The 17963-nt window shown below is 39.5% G+C and overlaps 1 protein-coding gene across 1 annotated transcript in view; it reads right to left on the bottom strand.

The window, feature by feature from the left end:
• Positions 1-527: 527 nt before the first annotated feature.
• The window catches only part of SNX10 (sorting nexin 10), a 34980-nt gene continuing 17544 nt past the window's right edge, over positions 528-17963 (bottom strand). Inside the window, exons 3-7 of the mRNA XM_082296015.1 lie at positions 14720-14806; positions 12044-12144; positions 11361-11459; positions 3163-3378; positions 528-2719 (exon numbers count right to left, since the gene is read on the bottom strand). Coding sequence (XP_082152141.1) covers positions 2641-2719; positions 3163-3378; positions 11361-11459; positions 12044-12144; positions 14720-14806 — 582 coding nt within the window. The 3' untranslated portion in view covers positions 528-2640. The remainder of the gene's footprint in view (positions 2720-3162; positions 3379-11360; positions 11460-12043; positions 12145-14719; positions 14807-17963) is intronic.

Below are 17963 nucleotides of genomic sequence, written 5' to 3'. Positions count from 1 at the left end.
GAACGCAGAATTATTGCAATTAGATATAATGTAATCTGATTACTGCTTCTAATTTATAAATTAGGTATTATACTGTTTTTAAAAAGAAGCTAGCAGGAAATGTCAGCATTATTCAAAACTAAAAAATGAGAATCAAAATAGCCGCGATCAACTGATCAAATTATATGTCGTAAGTGTTGAAAAATTACCAAATCATTAAAGTAACAAAAGACATTAAAATTAATTTTTTTTAGCATTTACACTTGTAACAGTTACATTTAATGTTCCAATGAAACAAAATGCCTTAAAGCCTTCATATGTGGTTATATACAGCTGATACAGGAAGGAGACATACTAGACAGCATGGAGTACTTTCCCTCCCCCATTACTAAGAAAAATTCCAGTAACACTAGCTACACAAACAACATTCAAAAGATAAATATTTGAACAAATTTCTGTCAAAGCTGAGAAGAAAGATACAGTAGTCTTACATTTTTTTTTAACAGGATGCCGAAGAAAGTAAGAGAACAACAATAGAGCTATTAGAAAACAGATATTTATTTCAGAAACATCTTCATTTGGAAAACACTCGCTGGTATACTGATAAGCTCCTAGAATTAAAAAGTAAAATCAGCAACAAACGCTCTCCAAACCTTGTGTTTCTATAATTTTTGTCAGGTACTGAGGATGTGTTAGTAAGCCAGAACTGTAAAGTGCTTCAAGAGTTCAGCTCAGTCTTTTAAAGCAAAAGAAAAACCTACATTGTGTTAAATAAAAACATTAATACCCTTCTCAACATTATTCCAGTTTTTGGTTTTATATCTTTCCCATCTTTTAAATAAATTTGCTAAACAAATTTTTTTGTAATGTGCCATCTTAAAAAAAAAAAAAGAAAAAAAAAATCAAGTAATCCAAATCTCTCCCTGGCAATAACAGCTATTTTTTAAGCTACTTTTAGTGATAACTTGTTGCTTTAATTAAAAGTTATCACTTTTACATTAAAAATAGCGTTGCTGCTAACTCACACACAAGCTGAGATGGTGAATAGATACATTTGTGCAATGCAGTAAGACCGAGCAAAAAGAAACATGGATATTTATCTTACAAAGTGCTACCATCAACAAAATACAGTGGCTTAAAGTAGTTACCTAAGAGATGTTATTCTCACGCTAATAAAACCTGTTTCTAAAATTACACATTCCCAGCTGGATGCTTTAAAAAAGCATGCCCACACATGTTTATGCTACCCCTTACTAGCTATTTAATAATCTATTGTTTCTGTAATTCACAGGTTTTAAATGCTCCTTCTTTGAAAGTAACCACAGAATTCTTTAAAAAGGAAAAAAAAAATAAAAAAGGCATGTATGTATATCCATTTCTAGGCCGGTAACTACTGCACTGAAGTTAATGAGAGCTTTGCTAGGGTGATCAGACCCCCTAGCTCTTTTTAATAGCAGTTAAATGTCAAATATAAATACAACACCACAGTGAAACATATTCCTTTGACAGAATCTGGGACAAGACACTACGCAGCTGCTGTGAACAATAAAGAGCAAAACTGACGTTTAATCAAAATAAGTGTTGGTGGTTAAGAAGTTGTGTTCAAGCCTGCCTTTTGTTTGTGAAAAAGTCAATATTCCAACGTGTTAACTACAGCCACAAAGAAATCAGCAGCTCCTGTTACTCACAGAGAGTGGAGAGGGCCACATCCATGCAGGGTGTTAGAGCTGTGTGATTATCATAATCTCAGAGAGGGAGATACTGCCCATTTCAGCTGCTGAACTAAAACACCTCTACCAGCATCTTCAATTATAGATGCCTAAAGTTAAAGATGTTGGGTGAAATCCTGGCCCTAGCGAGCTCAATGCAAAATTCAGCCATTAGTTTCGATGGACCTCATCCAGGATTTGCACTGGGAATGAGTATCCATAATTCCCTGCGAGCTGAGAATCTCCAGCAAGCCTAGAAATTATGTAATTTTTATTTATATTTCTAAACTTCTAAGCAACCATGCTCAAGAATTTTTGCCTTCAGTACTTAGGCATGATAAAACCAGTCTTTCCATAAACATTACAGAAGGACCAGAGGAAGATGTATTTATATCTCAAATTGTCAGCAGCATACAGTTTGTATGAATGCTGTTTTGCTGATGTTGCTGAGCTACTTTAAAAAGTGAGTACCTTGGTGGGGTGTGTAATTTCATCACCAATGTCAAATGACTGCTAAAGATGAAACTTCTCTGATGCAAATTACTAAAAGATGCTTTGAATATGTTTGATATGATATACCAACTTTTAAGATGAGGAATTAAGTTAGCTTTATTTTTCAAATCCGAGACGTGCACCCACTGACGGAAATATTTTAACTGCCACGTATGTCCGAAGAGCATTACTTACCCAATACTAAGATTTTAATAGTCACAAACACATAAATAGGTAGCATGTAGACCTGCATCAAGATACATTAAAAAAAAAAAAAATCACCAAAAAGATAGTATTGAGGTCTGTTTTCAATATTTTGTAAGGACATATGGTTGCATTAATGATGGGTCTTTTAGGTACACATTACCAGACAGCCCTGTTTGTGAGGTACACGTAACCAGTAAACAAAGCAGAAACTGCTCTGTACTGTCCTTAAAGATAGCAATACAGGAAGGATTTTTCATGATTCTTCAGAAGCTGGGCTTGCTTTACATCCACATGAAATGCTGTCATCACTAGGTCCGAGCCCGGAGGATGAACTGCAGAAAAGGGGAGAGGGGGGGAGGAAAAAAAAAAAAATAAAAGGAGGAAATTGGTTTTCACAACACACTCAAAGCCTGAGTAACAGAGGAGAACTTTAATTATCTCCAGTCACAAAGAGAGACAGGAAATTTGGACTTTTAATTAGCCATTTGGAGTGCAGTTGGATATTTTTTTAGCAAGATAATTTAAACGCGAATAATTCAAGTCTGACTAAATGAAATTCACATAATCAGAATGCAGATAATTGAATTTCTACTGCATTCATTAATTCAGTGTGGAGGTGTGTGTGAAGACTTCTATGATGAGCTGTCACAGCTCAATAAAATCTCAGTCAATTAATTTTTTCATTATCTTAGTATTACATCAACAAAAAAGTGAAGCATGTGCATGTGTATGTATGGATATATAATCTCAGAAAGTAAGGATATACGGAAATCACCTCTCTGAATCAGAGTCTGCATCGTTTTTTCCTTTTTTTCTCTCTTCATCTTCTATAGGAAAACGTCTGTTCAGAGAGGCGAAACTGTGAATCGCATCAGCAACAGAGTATTTGGTCTGTCCAGACACACAGGCCTCCATATCTTCTGGGCTTAGCTGAGTCTGTAAGAAGAGGTGAAGCCTACTATCTGAAAGCAGTAACGCATGTTGTAGGATCCTGGAAAAAGAAAAAAAAGGCAAATGCTTATATATAACCTGCACACACACACGCACATTCTAAAGTGTTTTCCCAGAACAAATTCTAAACGATGTCCTGCTTTTAAAGTTTTCAGATGAATCCTAAATCAGTAACAGAAGGCAATGAACATATTAAAATGATTAGGTGCGTGTTACTTTCTTATTACATTATTTGGAATTTTAGGTGAGTAAAAACATGAAGCTAATAGTTAGGCACATCTGCTATTAGAATAACTTCAAGGACATTTCTTCCATTTAACCATCTGCTATTACCACATGGATCAATTAATGATTTTTAGGCAGTTGGAGGCATATACTCTTACAAAAATTTGGTCTTTTTTTTTTAATAGCCAAACTTTTATAAAAATTACAAGTCACCGATTTGTTTGGTGGAATAAAGAAGTGTGTAGAGGGACAGTGAGTAGGCAGAACAGACTTCATGCACATGCAACATCAGGACTTTGGAATACCTGTTAACAACTGAGCCAACACTACCCAAAATTATTTACACTGTTAAAAATATGCACATATTTGAGCTAGAATGAAAATGTTAATACCAAACACTGATTTTAATTTACATGCAGATAGTTTTCAGAGACTCTTAAATTTTATTTAATTCCTGCTATTATTTTCAAAACCCACTTTTAAAATTTGGTTCATATAGATTTTAAATTAAGTCTCCAAATAAACTTAGCACTGAGTATTTACTTAAAACACATGACAGTAAACAAAATACAATACATTCCAGTAACACAGAAAGTTGTAGAGAGACTTTTTCAAGGCCTGAGAATTGAGGATCATCATCACTATATTTAAAGAAAAGATATGCAACTTTTCTTCAACATTTCTTTAAAGAAGAAATTCTTTACTATGCAAATCCTAGAATGATTAACAAGAAACTTTTTAAATTTGTGTGTGTCATTTTACTCATGTAATAAAGACATCAGAAGCTATGACCATGCCAAAGAATGCTCCACAGAAAATTATTTAAATATCTTTAATGCTACTCAGAGTCAATATTTACCTATTTATACCCATTTAGGTTACAGTTTTTACCAAAAAAAAGTCATTGATGTGCAACAGGAAACAAGAGATGACATTAATGTAAGAACTAGTAAGAGAAGAAAGAAATACTGCATTTTAAACGTACTCTGACTAAAATGAAAAGTGTAACTGATTAGCTCCTTCTCTTGAATAAGATTAATGGTGTGTTTGGACTGTAATGTTTTAAACACAAATACATTCTGAAAACTGTTCTCTAAAGCAGCCAACATTACAATAACATTTAATAAACACACAAAAGGATTTCTGGCTTCATTCAAGCCTATAAAAATCTGACAAATTAAAACAAGTAGTAAGAGATCTCCACATGAAACCACGAGATACTTGTGCGCGTGCCCATTTCACTTGCCTAGGTGAACACACACACAGTCTCAACCACTAAACTCCAACTCTGACACCTTCCAATGAGGAAATGTCTCCAACAACCCTAATGATCTACCAGGTGCAGGTGAAATTGAGTCTCAGAAAGACCAGATTCTGCTGAAGTTTGAAATAAGCACACTTTCATACCTAGGGAAAGCCTTTTTAATGCAGTCCAAATTCTCGCAGTTTTAATAGCAAATAGACATCTGTAAAATCAATGGTGTAATGTATTAATAGACAGGAAAAGTTCTTTATAGTGTAAAGGCCAGCAAAGACTGTGTAAAAATGATTCAAAACAGAATTTACAGGTCCACACACCTTGACAGCAACAGCTTCATGATTACAGTTTGAAAAGCCATCATTCAGCAGTCACTAAAAGAGGATTTCGGCCTTGACTCTTGATACACCCACATTCCAAACAAAGACAAACATTGCAACAAAAAGTAGAAGTATCATTCCAGACAATAAATCCGCTTTTATAGTTTATGCATTCGGGGGAGTAAATATTCTCCTTCTACTTCTCTTAAAAAGAAAAAAAAAAAAAAGAAAAGAAAAATAAAAGAAAACTAATGTGCTGGAGTTTCCTGTAGAGTAACTACAGTTACAGTTTTTTCCAGGCACAATGAGGGGATGCACATTTCTGCAATTCTAATATTTGCGTGTCTAATGCCAAGTAACACAGCAAAAAGCCAAGTCATTAAATTCTGTGAATGGCATTTAGTTTCACAAATTTTCCTCTTGCTGCACCTTCAAAAGTTTCCTGCCAACCAGTGAAAACACGAGTAACTAACTGTTCATGAGATTACACTACACTTACAGCTCTGTTGCTGTTTGAAATGTATTTTATTTTCTTTATAAAATAACGGGTAATCTTTAAAATTGATTTTAGATGGTTTGAGGCATTACACCAGAGAAGTAATGAGCACTAATGTCAATGATATTGGACACAAATTCATTTTAGCTTTATTTCATGTCCAGTACAATTCTGCTAAGCCTTGAACTGCTAAAGCACTGTTATTAACTCGGCAGTAACCTAACACATGGAACAGCAAACAAAAGTGATAAGAGTACAGACTGATCAGGACCTCAAGGCTACTGTCCTTTTTCTGCAGCTATAATTCAATTTCCAATTTTACTTTACATTGGACTCATTATTTCACAGTAATTTTCTTTTCTGCTTCATAGTGCCATCTGGAGGTGAAGGGAGTGAAGAGAAACCAAGGTGCAGAAATGGAAAGATGTTCATAAAGCTAATCATACCCACACTCATATACTCATATATTGTGTGTGTGTGTTCACTATGTGTTCACATTGAGACCAAACACTCAGTGCATTTTGCAAGTCATTTAAAACCATTCTGAAATCAAATATACAAACACCTTTTACCTGGCCGTACCCTTAAAGAATTTGTTTTCTCTTAATTAAAAATAACTCCTGCTTTTCCTGGCCCCTCTGAACCAACAGGTCAGACTGCTTTTTAATTGCACGCTTCAAGCAATCAAACTGAAAAATAAATTCTGCACTACCCATAGGTGTTATGCTTTCCTGTTCAAAATACTCTTTCTTCAAGGGAATACCCATACATTTGTCACCAGATGGTACTAGTAGTATTAAGTGCTGGTATAGCAGTTGCTCTCTGGGGCTTTCACTGTCCTGGGGTCTCACTGTGTGAAGGGTTGTACATTTAAAAAGTAGACCTGGCTTCAAGGACTTAAAAATAAAAATTACAAACCACCGCTTACAAATGAAAAAGGCAAGAGGAAGGGAGGAGTGTCACAACATTACTACTCTGATGTCTTCGCAGAGACTGGACGCGTGCGCAGTCTCGACACAACCAACAGCACTCCCAGTGCTTCTTCAACACTTTCACTGCAGCCAGTGCCAGGCAGGGCTGTGGTTACAGTGATGTAAATCAGCACTCGCTGCCACTGCGCTAATGGAAGAGTCACGGCTCACGGTAATAATTCCTATAAACTGACTGAGCACATTTAAGAGAACAACAGACCTTCTATGCACGCCTGGAAGAAGAAGGAAAGGCTAAACCCTGCAAGTCTTGATCCCATCAGTAGTCATTACTTGTCAGAGATCTCACTCCTCTTGGCCAGATTGCTCACATGCACAATGACTACTTATGTGATTAAGGGGGCTGCAGGATAAGGCTCTACACTAGAATTAGAGATAATAATTTTTTATTTACAGCCACGTGAATCCTTGTTTGTAAGCTTTCAGTAAATGCTTGTGATCTCTAGACCTTTAAAGAAGCAAGGCTGAAAATCATCACTTCACAACCAGAAGAAATAATGTCATTTTTGAGGAAATGCTGGATACTATATGAGGAATATTTCTCTTTTCCTGTGTTATGGCAAAAATATTTACAAAAGACAAAACGTGTTTTTTCTTATTTGGACAAAGTCCAAAATCTGGTTTTCTTCAACATGATTTTATTAGGTATATTATACACTGTTCTGCTGGAGGAAAACAACATATGGCTGAGCAGTACAACTTAATCCTAACTAAAGATTTCCTGTATCTACTGTAACCTAATACAATGACAGATGCACACTTGAATGTGTGTGGAAGGTTAACACTCCGATTTTGTTTTCGACAAATTTACTCTGCCCGTTCACATCAGATCACGAGAGCAAGGGAAAAACCCAAGGAGCTGAGAGGCGGGGGATGACAGCCTGTGCTGTGGTGCCCTCTATTGAGCATCCAGCCCCTCAGCCCCAGCCCACACCAAACAAAGCCCCAGTTTCCTCTTTAAAAAAGCTGACTGTGTTTCCTCCTTCACTTTTTATAAGGGAGGAAATGTTACTGATATCAAGCAACTGTGAAGCAACTGTTGGGTATGTGATAATGCATGCGGTTAGGAGATGATTAAGTGACACGTGCCTGCTGCACATTATTCCCTCACCTGATAGGAAATACCAGCAAGGCTCCACTGGAGAGAGCCAACCTGCCACTCCTTGGCCACTTGCCCAAGGTGGTTCCACCTGCCCTACAACTGCTGATGCTCCTGCCTGAGCCCCTGGCAGGGGCAAGCTGGCATCCATCCCTTTTGGAGCCAGTCTCCCAGCTTCCACATCCCCGAGACAGCACCCAGTGGAGACACCTCCAGAAGAGACCTCTGACCCTGCACCAGCTGCTGCCTGTGGGACTGCAGTGGGAAAGGCAAGGAGGTGGGAACAAAGGGGCAAAACACCAGACACCTTCAGAAAATGGCTCTGCCTTAGGCAGATGAATTTTGGGTGGCTTGCTCACTCCAGCACCCAGCAAGCCCAATGCATGGCCCTCTGGAGCAGCATCACTGTGGATGCCCTCTATCCCCGGTGGATCCAAGCGTTTCCTTTCTCAAAACTCTTAGTATGTCTTTCACTCCATCAGAAACTGCATATCTGAAAAGTAATTGAAGAGTAATCCTTCTCCCTAAATCACATAAATTTTTGGGATCCAACTATATTAAATATAAAAAAAAAAAAAAAAGAAAAGTCATCAATTGAACTCAACTTCATTCAAAATGGCTTTGTTAATTAGTTTTCTCATGAGCAAACCCAAATGGTCTTCTGTGAAGGCAATCTAAATCCCAAAGTTAGACATACACATCTACAAAGGGATGAAAGCAAAGAGGATCTTCCAAAAGCTAAAATTACAACACAGTGTTTTAATTTTGACCTCTAGTTTAAGAATAAACTTTTCCTGTAAATTTACAGGCATCCCCAAAGGACAAGGATACTTAGCAGGAAAAACACATAATTTTCCTTATTCTTACAAAGTAATTTATAATTGAAAAGGGTCTAGAGCTGACTTCCGTTAATGCAAATGGCCTCTTGAAATATTAAATTATGCCCAGACAAGAAGTGAGCTTTACAGCTCTTCATCACTCAGAGATAATAACCTGTAAGACAAGTAGATCTTACCCTGCATTTGTGCAGTAAAACCAAATCAAAATGGGACACCTGTTCCCAGATTTCACCAAAGTCTAGTGCTTAACTTCCCAGCTGTTGGCCTAATTCTTACGCTACTGTGCTCAGCATGGAGAGGCTTCACAAAGGCTCTAAGTATGCACTATGCCCTGTGCTAACTCACCCTGGAGTGGGAAGTGAGGAAGGACAAGAGAACTCTGTAGCCATCCACATACAGGCAATATGGAAGTGTTCCCAGGGCCAGAAGCTGAGCACTAGAGAGCCTCCAGCTGCTCAACCCTTGCTTCTCAGGCATGCAGCTCCTGCACAGGCAGGCACTACAGCAATCTGGTCATACAGCAGCAGGCACAGGGCACAAACCAAGATGCTGAAAGATCTAAATCCTTTCCTCAGAGATGTCTTGGATGCTGATAACACCTGGGATTCCTGCATCACAGGTGGGCATTTAAAAATGTTACCTGCAAACCTCTCCCAAGACAGGTCCATGCAGGCTTGAATCCCATTTCTTCCCACTGCCACAAAGAAACACCAGTAGGACTGTGAGCTTGTGCACAGTGACTGCTGTCATTGCTGGGCTGAATGGAGCTCTCAGCTTTGCAGTTTTCGGTTATGCCTCCTTTCTAATGTATCAGAAAGGTCCTGCTGCATCTGGCATTGCCACCCCACAGAATGTGTAGCATCCAGACCCAGAGCTTCAGTAAACTCAAGTGCTTATATTATACACAATATATACGTAACATATTGTACATATAAAACTTACATATATGCAGAATACATGTGTATATTTTACATACATATGTATATTATACCTGTATATTATACACAGGTGTATATATATTTATTATACATTAATTCTTGTTAGGGAGTTCCACATGCTCAATTTCAGAGAAAAAAAATCATAACCTTTGGCTCAGAGTCATAAAATGGGGGGGGAAGCATCATGGCAGCGTCGCTGAGCCAATAGGAAGGTGCCTTCTGTGAGCAGCAGCACAGCGGGGCCAGCCAGCAGAGGGCAATGGTACAGCACATAAGCTGCCAGGCCAATACCTCGCAACGCAAGCTCTGAAAATTCCTTCCAACTACTCCCCAGAGCTGAGAGAAAGCTGACACTCTTCTAGCACTCAAGTTCAAACATTTAAATCATTACCTTACAACTGAGTTGCCTCTTTTCCCACTTCTGGACTAACAGCAGCATGGTGAAATACTCCACATTCTGTCCTTGTCTACTGTCAGTACCCATTTAAGCTACAGTCATCCACAAGATTGGAGCATGAGGATGTGTTTTAAGATAATCTACCTTTCTGTTTTGCCTTTTGAAGTGCAGACAGTGTTTGTAAACATTTCTGATGCTGATATACCATATCTTGCTACCAGAATGGCCTCTTTGCCATTTTAAAATGAGAGCGTTTTTTTGAAATGCACTACTCCATGGGGCAGCACAGCTAAGATAGAACTGCTCAGACTCAGAAACCTGAGCTACCACACTTTTCATTATCACTTACATGCTTCTAGGAGCACAGCCCTTCCATTTCACTGCTTCTCTTTCCTGAGGTGCAAAAATACTCTAATCCTTTTCTGCTTTCTCTTCCCTGTCTCACATGCCTTCAGCCAATAGTTTTTGGCTGACCTTTTGGCCACAGATCCTATAAAACTGCATACAGAATATTATTCCTGCAGCAGTTAGCTGTCCCTGCCTTCAGCTGCTAAGCCTAACAAATATACCTCAGGACCAATGATTTGTTGTCTCTTAGGGGAGGCTTATAATACACTGACTGGAAAGATGAATAGTCTCTACTTGCAGTGTTTCACCATGCCCTTACCCCGAGCAGCAGCTAACAACAGCCGGCAGAGGTACACACAGCTCCTGCCCCAGCAGCTGTGAGCAGCCTGTTCTCACACCAGCAGTGCCAGGGCACTACAAGAACGGCAGAAAAAAAGCAGAAAATTACACCAAAAGGGGCTCAGCCACTACAGAAGGTGAAGTGGTCACAGCAGTGGGACTCAGGGATGCAGTACTGAAACTCATACAGTAATGCAGGTCAGACTCTAGCTAAGCCTGATGAACGATTTTACACAGATTGCATCTACACTGAAAATGGTCACAGCTGCTAGAGCTTGCTTATATTAGTGGGACTGGTAAACAAAGTAATTTGCATTATAGGAAAGCTCTGTGTTAGGAGATCTCACTAGAGAATTTTCCCAGGCTCACAGAAGTTTAGCCCACAAAGACACTGATTTTCCATGAACATAAAGGGGGGGGGGCTTTCTTCTTTGTACAGGAGCATCTAGCTCATTATTGAAAGCTAGAAATAGCATCACAGTGAAAGATCTCCCAACCTTAGTATGCAATTGCAACGTGATTTAAATATAAACGTATTATCTATAATCAGTGCAATGAAACACAATGGAAAAGCCCCAGCTGAAGTCTCCTTATAACCAACAGAGCTGAAGTCACGTGTATGAATTATGACAGCACAAGTAAGAAATATAGCTAAACGTGTAGCACATACAGATGACCACACGGTGGCTCTCAAGTACCAGAGATGAGCTATTTTAAACCAGGAATTGATGACCTCATAAAAATCCCAACATCTCTAGGATAGGCTGTACTCACTTTTCCAGGAATTCTTGCAGACCCTGACGGCGATGGTCCACGTGATGAGGATTGTTCATATTGAAAAAGGGATTTTTAGATGGCAGTTCAGGTAGCTGTCTTTATAAATAGGAAAAAAATACACAGTTAAAACCAAACATGAAACAGCAGAGAAAAATGCAGTAAGCAAATGCCAACCCCAAGCATGTGAAAATCATTGGTCATGTTCCAGAAGCTCTTGAAATCAATTTGGGAACACAAAGCTGAGAAACTGAAGGGCTTCTCACACACCTCAAAAGGGAAAATAAATTAATCTGATTTTTCTGGTCCAGTTGTTAAGCCTGCATCCATGTCTGGCTGGGTGTCTTATGGTGCTTGCAAGACCTAAGCAAACTAAAGAAGAACAAAGAGGAGGTACGAGCACCTACACTAGATTGTTATTTCTGCTACCTCTGCATAGCAAAAGAAAATACAGACCAAGTCTTACAAATTAGAGGGGGGCTAACCAAGCAAAGGCTATCAGTACAAACCACATTCTTCTGGGTCTAAAGCACATAAAATGCATTGTACAGAATAAACTTGTGCTAGTAAGAAACACAGGATACTTTGCAGATCTGATTTCTGTAGTTCTCCGGATTAAGATGAAACAATCCTTCCTTCCATGACTGACAGATTATTTAATAGCCATATATAAAGTTGCTCACATAAGCACTGCATTGCTCTGAAGCCTCTGCCGGAGCCAAACAAATTCTCGAAAGCGTCGTCTAACACAGGATGTTTTCCTTGTAAAGCATATACTGTTTGTCTGTTGGGAAATAAAACACAATTATTTTGCAAATCAGTTTAAGCTGAAGTGCAGGCATGGTATTAAAAACACATCCAAGATGTTATACTGATGCCTGAGACACCAATGGAAAGCTTGACATTAATTCAATTCATGTTAAGGATGGCGCTTTACCTCAGACAGGACTGGTGACAGCTGCTACTGCTTCTCAGGGAAATATTTTTCATTGCTTTCTTTTTAAAAGCAAGAGATTTGGATTACAGTGCAATTTACAGTAACAGGAAAAACAGACCTCAAAAAAAGGTTTCAGTAGATAAAGTCAATCTTTGCAGGGGGAAAGGATCATCTTTAGCTATTCTAGTTACCATCCTGCAAACAGCTACACAGAGTTTTTCCTGTGCGCAGTCCCACTTAAATCAAATCAAAGAAACCAATGCGACTGCTCTCCAAGTATCAGCATTTGGAAATTTTCCCACAGAACACTATCTGTTCACTAGGAAAATGACAATTCATCAAAAGAGAAATAATATGTGGAAATTAAATACTTTTGCCAAATTTTCCCATGGAGCATACATTTAGATGAAATGCCACATACCAGACAGGACTCCATTAGAAAACTGCGTGCAGTCCAGCCCACCCTACCCTCCCTGCCTGCCAGGAGCCATAACTCCAGCCAGCCACAAGATGCAGACTGTAGAGAGCACAAAGATGACAGCCTTCTGGAATAGAGGAGCACCCAGGATACCACACAGTTTAAGAAGATAAATGCTCTAAGAGCTGGGTAGAAGGGGAACTCAGCTGCCCTAAAATCCAGGCAGACACAATACTGAGAAGTCTGTGTGGGAGGACTGACCTAGGGATTGGTCTCCAAAAGCCCTGGCACTGTGGTGGCAGGAAGCTGAGTTGATGCTTAATGGCTTCAGAGATGCCCAGTGCTGGATCATGTAACACTGTATGCTGGGTTTGTTGGGGGAGAGTTAATTTTCTTCACAGTGGCTGGGGCTGTGTCTTGGATCTGTGCTGAAAACACTGTTGGTAACACAGGGATGTTTTTGTTACTGCCAAGCAGTGCTTGCACACAGCCAAGGCCTTTTCTGCTCCTCACCCCACCCCACCAGTGAGCAGGCTGGGGGTGCACAAGGGGTTGGGAGGGGACACAGGGGGGACAGCTGATCCCAGCTGACCAAAGGGATGCTCCATACCATATGGCATCATACTCAGAAATAAACTAGGGTGGAGGTTGGCTGGGGACTGCCACGGCATAGGTTACTTGGCGCTGAGCATATGTTTTCATTTGCATCGCTTGTCTTTCTACAGTTTTATTTATTTTTCTGTTTTTCTTATTAGTATTGTTATTATTATTGTTTAATGTTATTATTAATGTTACTACTACATTTTGATTATTAAACTGTTCCTATCTCAACCCACAAGTTTTCTCTCTTTTACTGCCCTGCAATTCCCTTCCCTCCATCCTGCTGGTGGGACAGGGGGGATGTGAGCAAGCAGCTATGTGGTGCTTAGTTGCTGGCTGGAGTTGACACATTTGATCTAAACAACATCTCCTCAACTTAGCAATTGCTGAGAAAGCCTTAATACACTTTTATTCAGAGGCACTGAGGTCTGTGAAACAGTAATACAGCACCCACCCTGCCAAATCTACAGAATTTCTATTTGCCAGAAATGAAAAATGCAATTGCTTTGGAACCAGTACTTGAAGCACATTACAAACTTGAAAGTTTCACAACTCTGATTGCCACACAGGAGAGAAATACTTATCACACAGACATTTAATAAGTCATCATTTGACTGCTTGCTCTCCTACACTGACTGCTTAACTCTTCCACACAGGAAGGAAATGCTTTCGGTCTTGTGCCAAACATTAACCATATAACTGCTGCTCTCAAATACCTTTATTTTACACTGCAGTTAAAATCCCTGGATCTAGATTTGGCGAATTAGGGTAACGCCTTCTATATGTCATCCACCAAAGAACAATCAACAAAACAAAATTATATATAGGACGGATTTAAGGCACAAAACCACCATAATTACAAGTGCACTCCCATTAACATACGGTAGACTACAACCATAAACCCAAATGCAATTACTTCACACATCCAAGGACCACTAAAGTAGCATAATATGAATGTCAAGGTACACTGAAAACAACCACATTGCAGCAACCAAATAACTTGGCAAAAAGAACTGAGGAGAATTTAAAGTACAAATAACCAGATAATTACCTGAAGAGAAAGTTGTTTTCCCATGAATACCTGAACATTCTTCTGTAATGGTTAAGATATCACTGACTGTAACAGTCTTCTAGCTGGTAAGTAAAGCTAAAAATCGTCTGTTGCAAGACATTGTGGAATGCACAAGTGAACACTTAAGGTTCAACCCCAGCTCTGCCAGACCTACTACATGGCCATTGGCAAACCCACCTTACCTGTTCCACTGCAACCCTATTGTTGAAAAAGAATAATAGCCCTCAGCATCCCAGAAGCAGAAATTCCATTTATATCCCAAAGACAATCCTGGCTTGGACAGAAACAGCAATAAGAGCCCAAATAATCTGTTCTGATATTTTTATACTTACGTGAATAAATATCTCATAGTCTATGTAAGAATGCCACGAGTCTTCTTTCTGTATCCTGGGGTCTCGCACCAAGACAGTTACAAACTCCTGTAAGTGCATAATAAAAATCAAGCAATTAATTTCAGAAGACAAGGACAGCCTTGAAGACTCTCTTGATTGTTCTGGTGTTCCACAAACTACTGAGTCAGATTAAAAGCTGAACTGCTGTTTTATTGAATTTTGCAACCCTATAAATGGAGAAGCAAAAAGCACTGAATCATCTAAGATACACCACATGTCTGGGAAAGTCCCTGCCAAACTGCTAGCTGAAAAGGAATATTTCAGATTAAGTAACACTGTGAGAAGTCATACATGTTTCATGCATGGGAGATGCGATCTTGGTAGCGACAAACCGAAAACCTTACATTCTAAGTCACACATGTAAAGGAGAACAAGGCAGGTATTTTAGGCTTTTCCCACATTTGTAATCAACACTGACAAAGAGTACAGCTGAAGATGTGGCACTGGGGCATTTCTGTTCCAGTCTGCCCATCAATCTGCCCAACGAATCAACACAGCTATACTGCAGAGCATAATTTCTCATTTTGAGGGGACAATCATATAGAGTATTAGTTGTAGAAGATGTCATATCTAGCTTACTTCCTTGTAATTTCTACATTTATATAATAATTTAGAGGGATCCCAAAAGAGAGCGAGAGAGAGGGCCTGCAGATGTTACTGTAATGTAACTGGGCATCACTAATGGGAATTGGAAGAGACTGAAGAATGAAATGTTTCTGAATACCCTCAGCTAATGATCAAAATTTTGTTGTAGAGAAAAAACAAAACCAAACCACACGCGAAAATCCTGACAAATTTGTATATTCATACTAGGACGGAAAATATTCCTTTAAAATAAAAAGGTCAAAAGTGTGCTTAAATACCTGCTACTTCTGGAGCAAATACACAGGCTTCCCTACTCCAGTTTCTTAAATAAACTATTCACCCCAAAAGCTAAGCCAACCACTTGGCAAAGACTAAAAGAAAAGCGTATCACTTTAAGCTGTAGATATATTCCTCCTGAGAGGAAGGCACTGCACAAGATCTCCAGGTACAGGAATCGACTGTGGGAGGAATGACAGTGTCTCTGGTAAAAAACATGCTTTTTTAAGTACATATTTGCATAAATCAAGAAATCTTGAACCAGAAAGTTCTCAAAATCTGTCTTCCCATGCCCAAACCAAAGACATCAGAAATAAAAGCCTTACTCTTCAGCCAAATCTTCTCCCCTGACACACACTTCCATGTATCACCACTGCAAACCTTCAGTGGACTGACAGGAGAGCAACAACAACCTTGATAGGCCAAGATACACTTTTTCCTGAACAGCCATTGCACTCTGTACGTAGCAGGGAGGCATTCAAGGTCTGGATTAAATAATTTTCCTCTCTGATTTTCAGGTGTTACTGCTTCAGAGATGGAGAGCCTCTGGTCTGATGGCTGGACACAGCCTTTGGTTTTATGTCACCTTAGCCCGGCTCCTGGTCCCAGGGGTGCTTTCTGTATAATTGGTGGTTACCCTTCTAGTGAGTATCATGAACACCTTGCCAAAGAAAGCACATTTGAAAGGCTCCTGCTACGTCTCATGCTTCCTTCCTCACTGAGGAGCACTGGAGGGCCAATTCTCCCCTGCAGCTCTTTAACCCCAGCCAGCATGACACAAGAGGAACAAATGAACAAGAGCTTTAATCATTTCTACCAGCTGAGGGTCATGCCTTTACTTTTACAAAAACACTAGTGGGACATATGAGGAAGTTATTTCTGCTCCAGAGAAGATCATCAGCAATGTGCTGAACACAGGAGAGGGCAACCATTTTTTTGGTTGTTTTTCTCCACCTGCCTTCCTGTCTATAATATTTACCACAGACAGATAGATAGATAGGGCATACTTTCAGATCCACTGTACCATCTTTTAATGTTCAAAGTTTTTGTCTTCCCCAAATTCCTCTTTCCCTGTGTCCCAATCTTCTCTAAAGCTGCAATCACTTCTCAACATATTTTCTTTGCTGAGCACTAAATGCATCAGTCCTGCAAGTGGAAGAAAAGAAATGATGCCAAGATGCTTTAAACAGGACACTGCACTCCTCTTCCCTTCAACTGCTGTAGCACAGGAGTCACAACCTCAGGCAGCCTGCTTATAACCTGACCTCAGTCTCCTTCCCCTCATCTACTGCTGTATCAGCTTCTTGTTGACCTTCCTTTTGTCCAGATTCCCCAAATTACCCCATTTCCAAATAACCTTCTATAACCCTCTCCTTCCTACAGAATCAAAGTAGTCTTCGAAGTAAAATACTTCTTTCGAACCTCTATTATACGAAAGAATTGTGACCAAAAGTTGCTATTCTATTTGCTGCCAGTTAGCTATGGCTTACCTTGCAAATCATTCCAGACCACAAGATTCACATTGGAAAACTTCTGTACACTTTTAACTTGCAATTAACTAGTCACTGAGCTTCAATATGGAGGAAGTTAAAACCCTTCAGACTCTACCTATCGAAGAAGGGAGACCTGCTGTATATGCAGGCAGTGTCTAAGCAGTAAAGAACTGAGCCAAGAGGAAAAACTATCTGCAGAACAGCAGAGCACCTCAGCAAAACCTTCAGCCCTCACACACGGTCACTGTCAGCTTTGATTTGAAACACCAGGATTTCAACAGAAGACTGGCTGTTCCTTATTTTTCCCTCCTTATTTACCGAAAAAATGACAAAACTGAATTTAGAATGAAGCAAGATAAACAGTAAGCAACTATAAATGAAAAATAAAAATGTACAGCGTTTCTCAAGATTTTGGGTTACTTCCCCTATCCATCTCTTGAATCCAGGAAGTGTTAACCCCCATTCCCGTTACAGATTTTGCTGCTCTGAAACAGTGGCATTGCACATGTAGGCTGTTCCTTCTCTTTTGACCTTTAAGACTTCTCCAGAATACGAGAACCCACTGGGAAAACGGCATTGATTTAATCAAAGCAGACCTAACCGCCCAGTATAAATGATGATCTGCTGCCAGAAAAGGTGCCTTATGCTTTTGCAACCCTAGAGAAGTAGGCTTGTAAAGGCCAATATTCACATACAGGCTTTGTTATGGTTCAAGCAGAGTTAGGTGGCAGAATATTCCTCTGCGAGATTGCTGCTGTATGCTCAGTCCATCCTGCATTCCCTAGTCACAAACAATCAGGAGGTTACAGCAGTACTGAGCAATAACTGCC

Source organism: Coloeus monedula (genome assembly GCF_965178545.1).
Source record: "Coloeus monedula genome assembly, chromosome: 1".
Classification (NCBI taxonomy): domain Eukaryota; kingdom Metazoa; phylum Chordata; class Aves; order Passeriformes; family Corvidae; genus Coloeus; species Coloeus monedula.
This window is presented reverse-complemented; position numbering and strand designations above follow the sequence as displayed.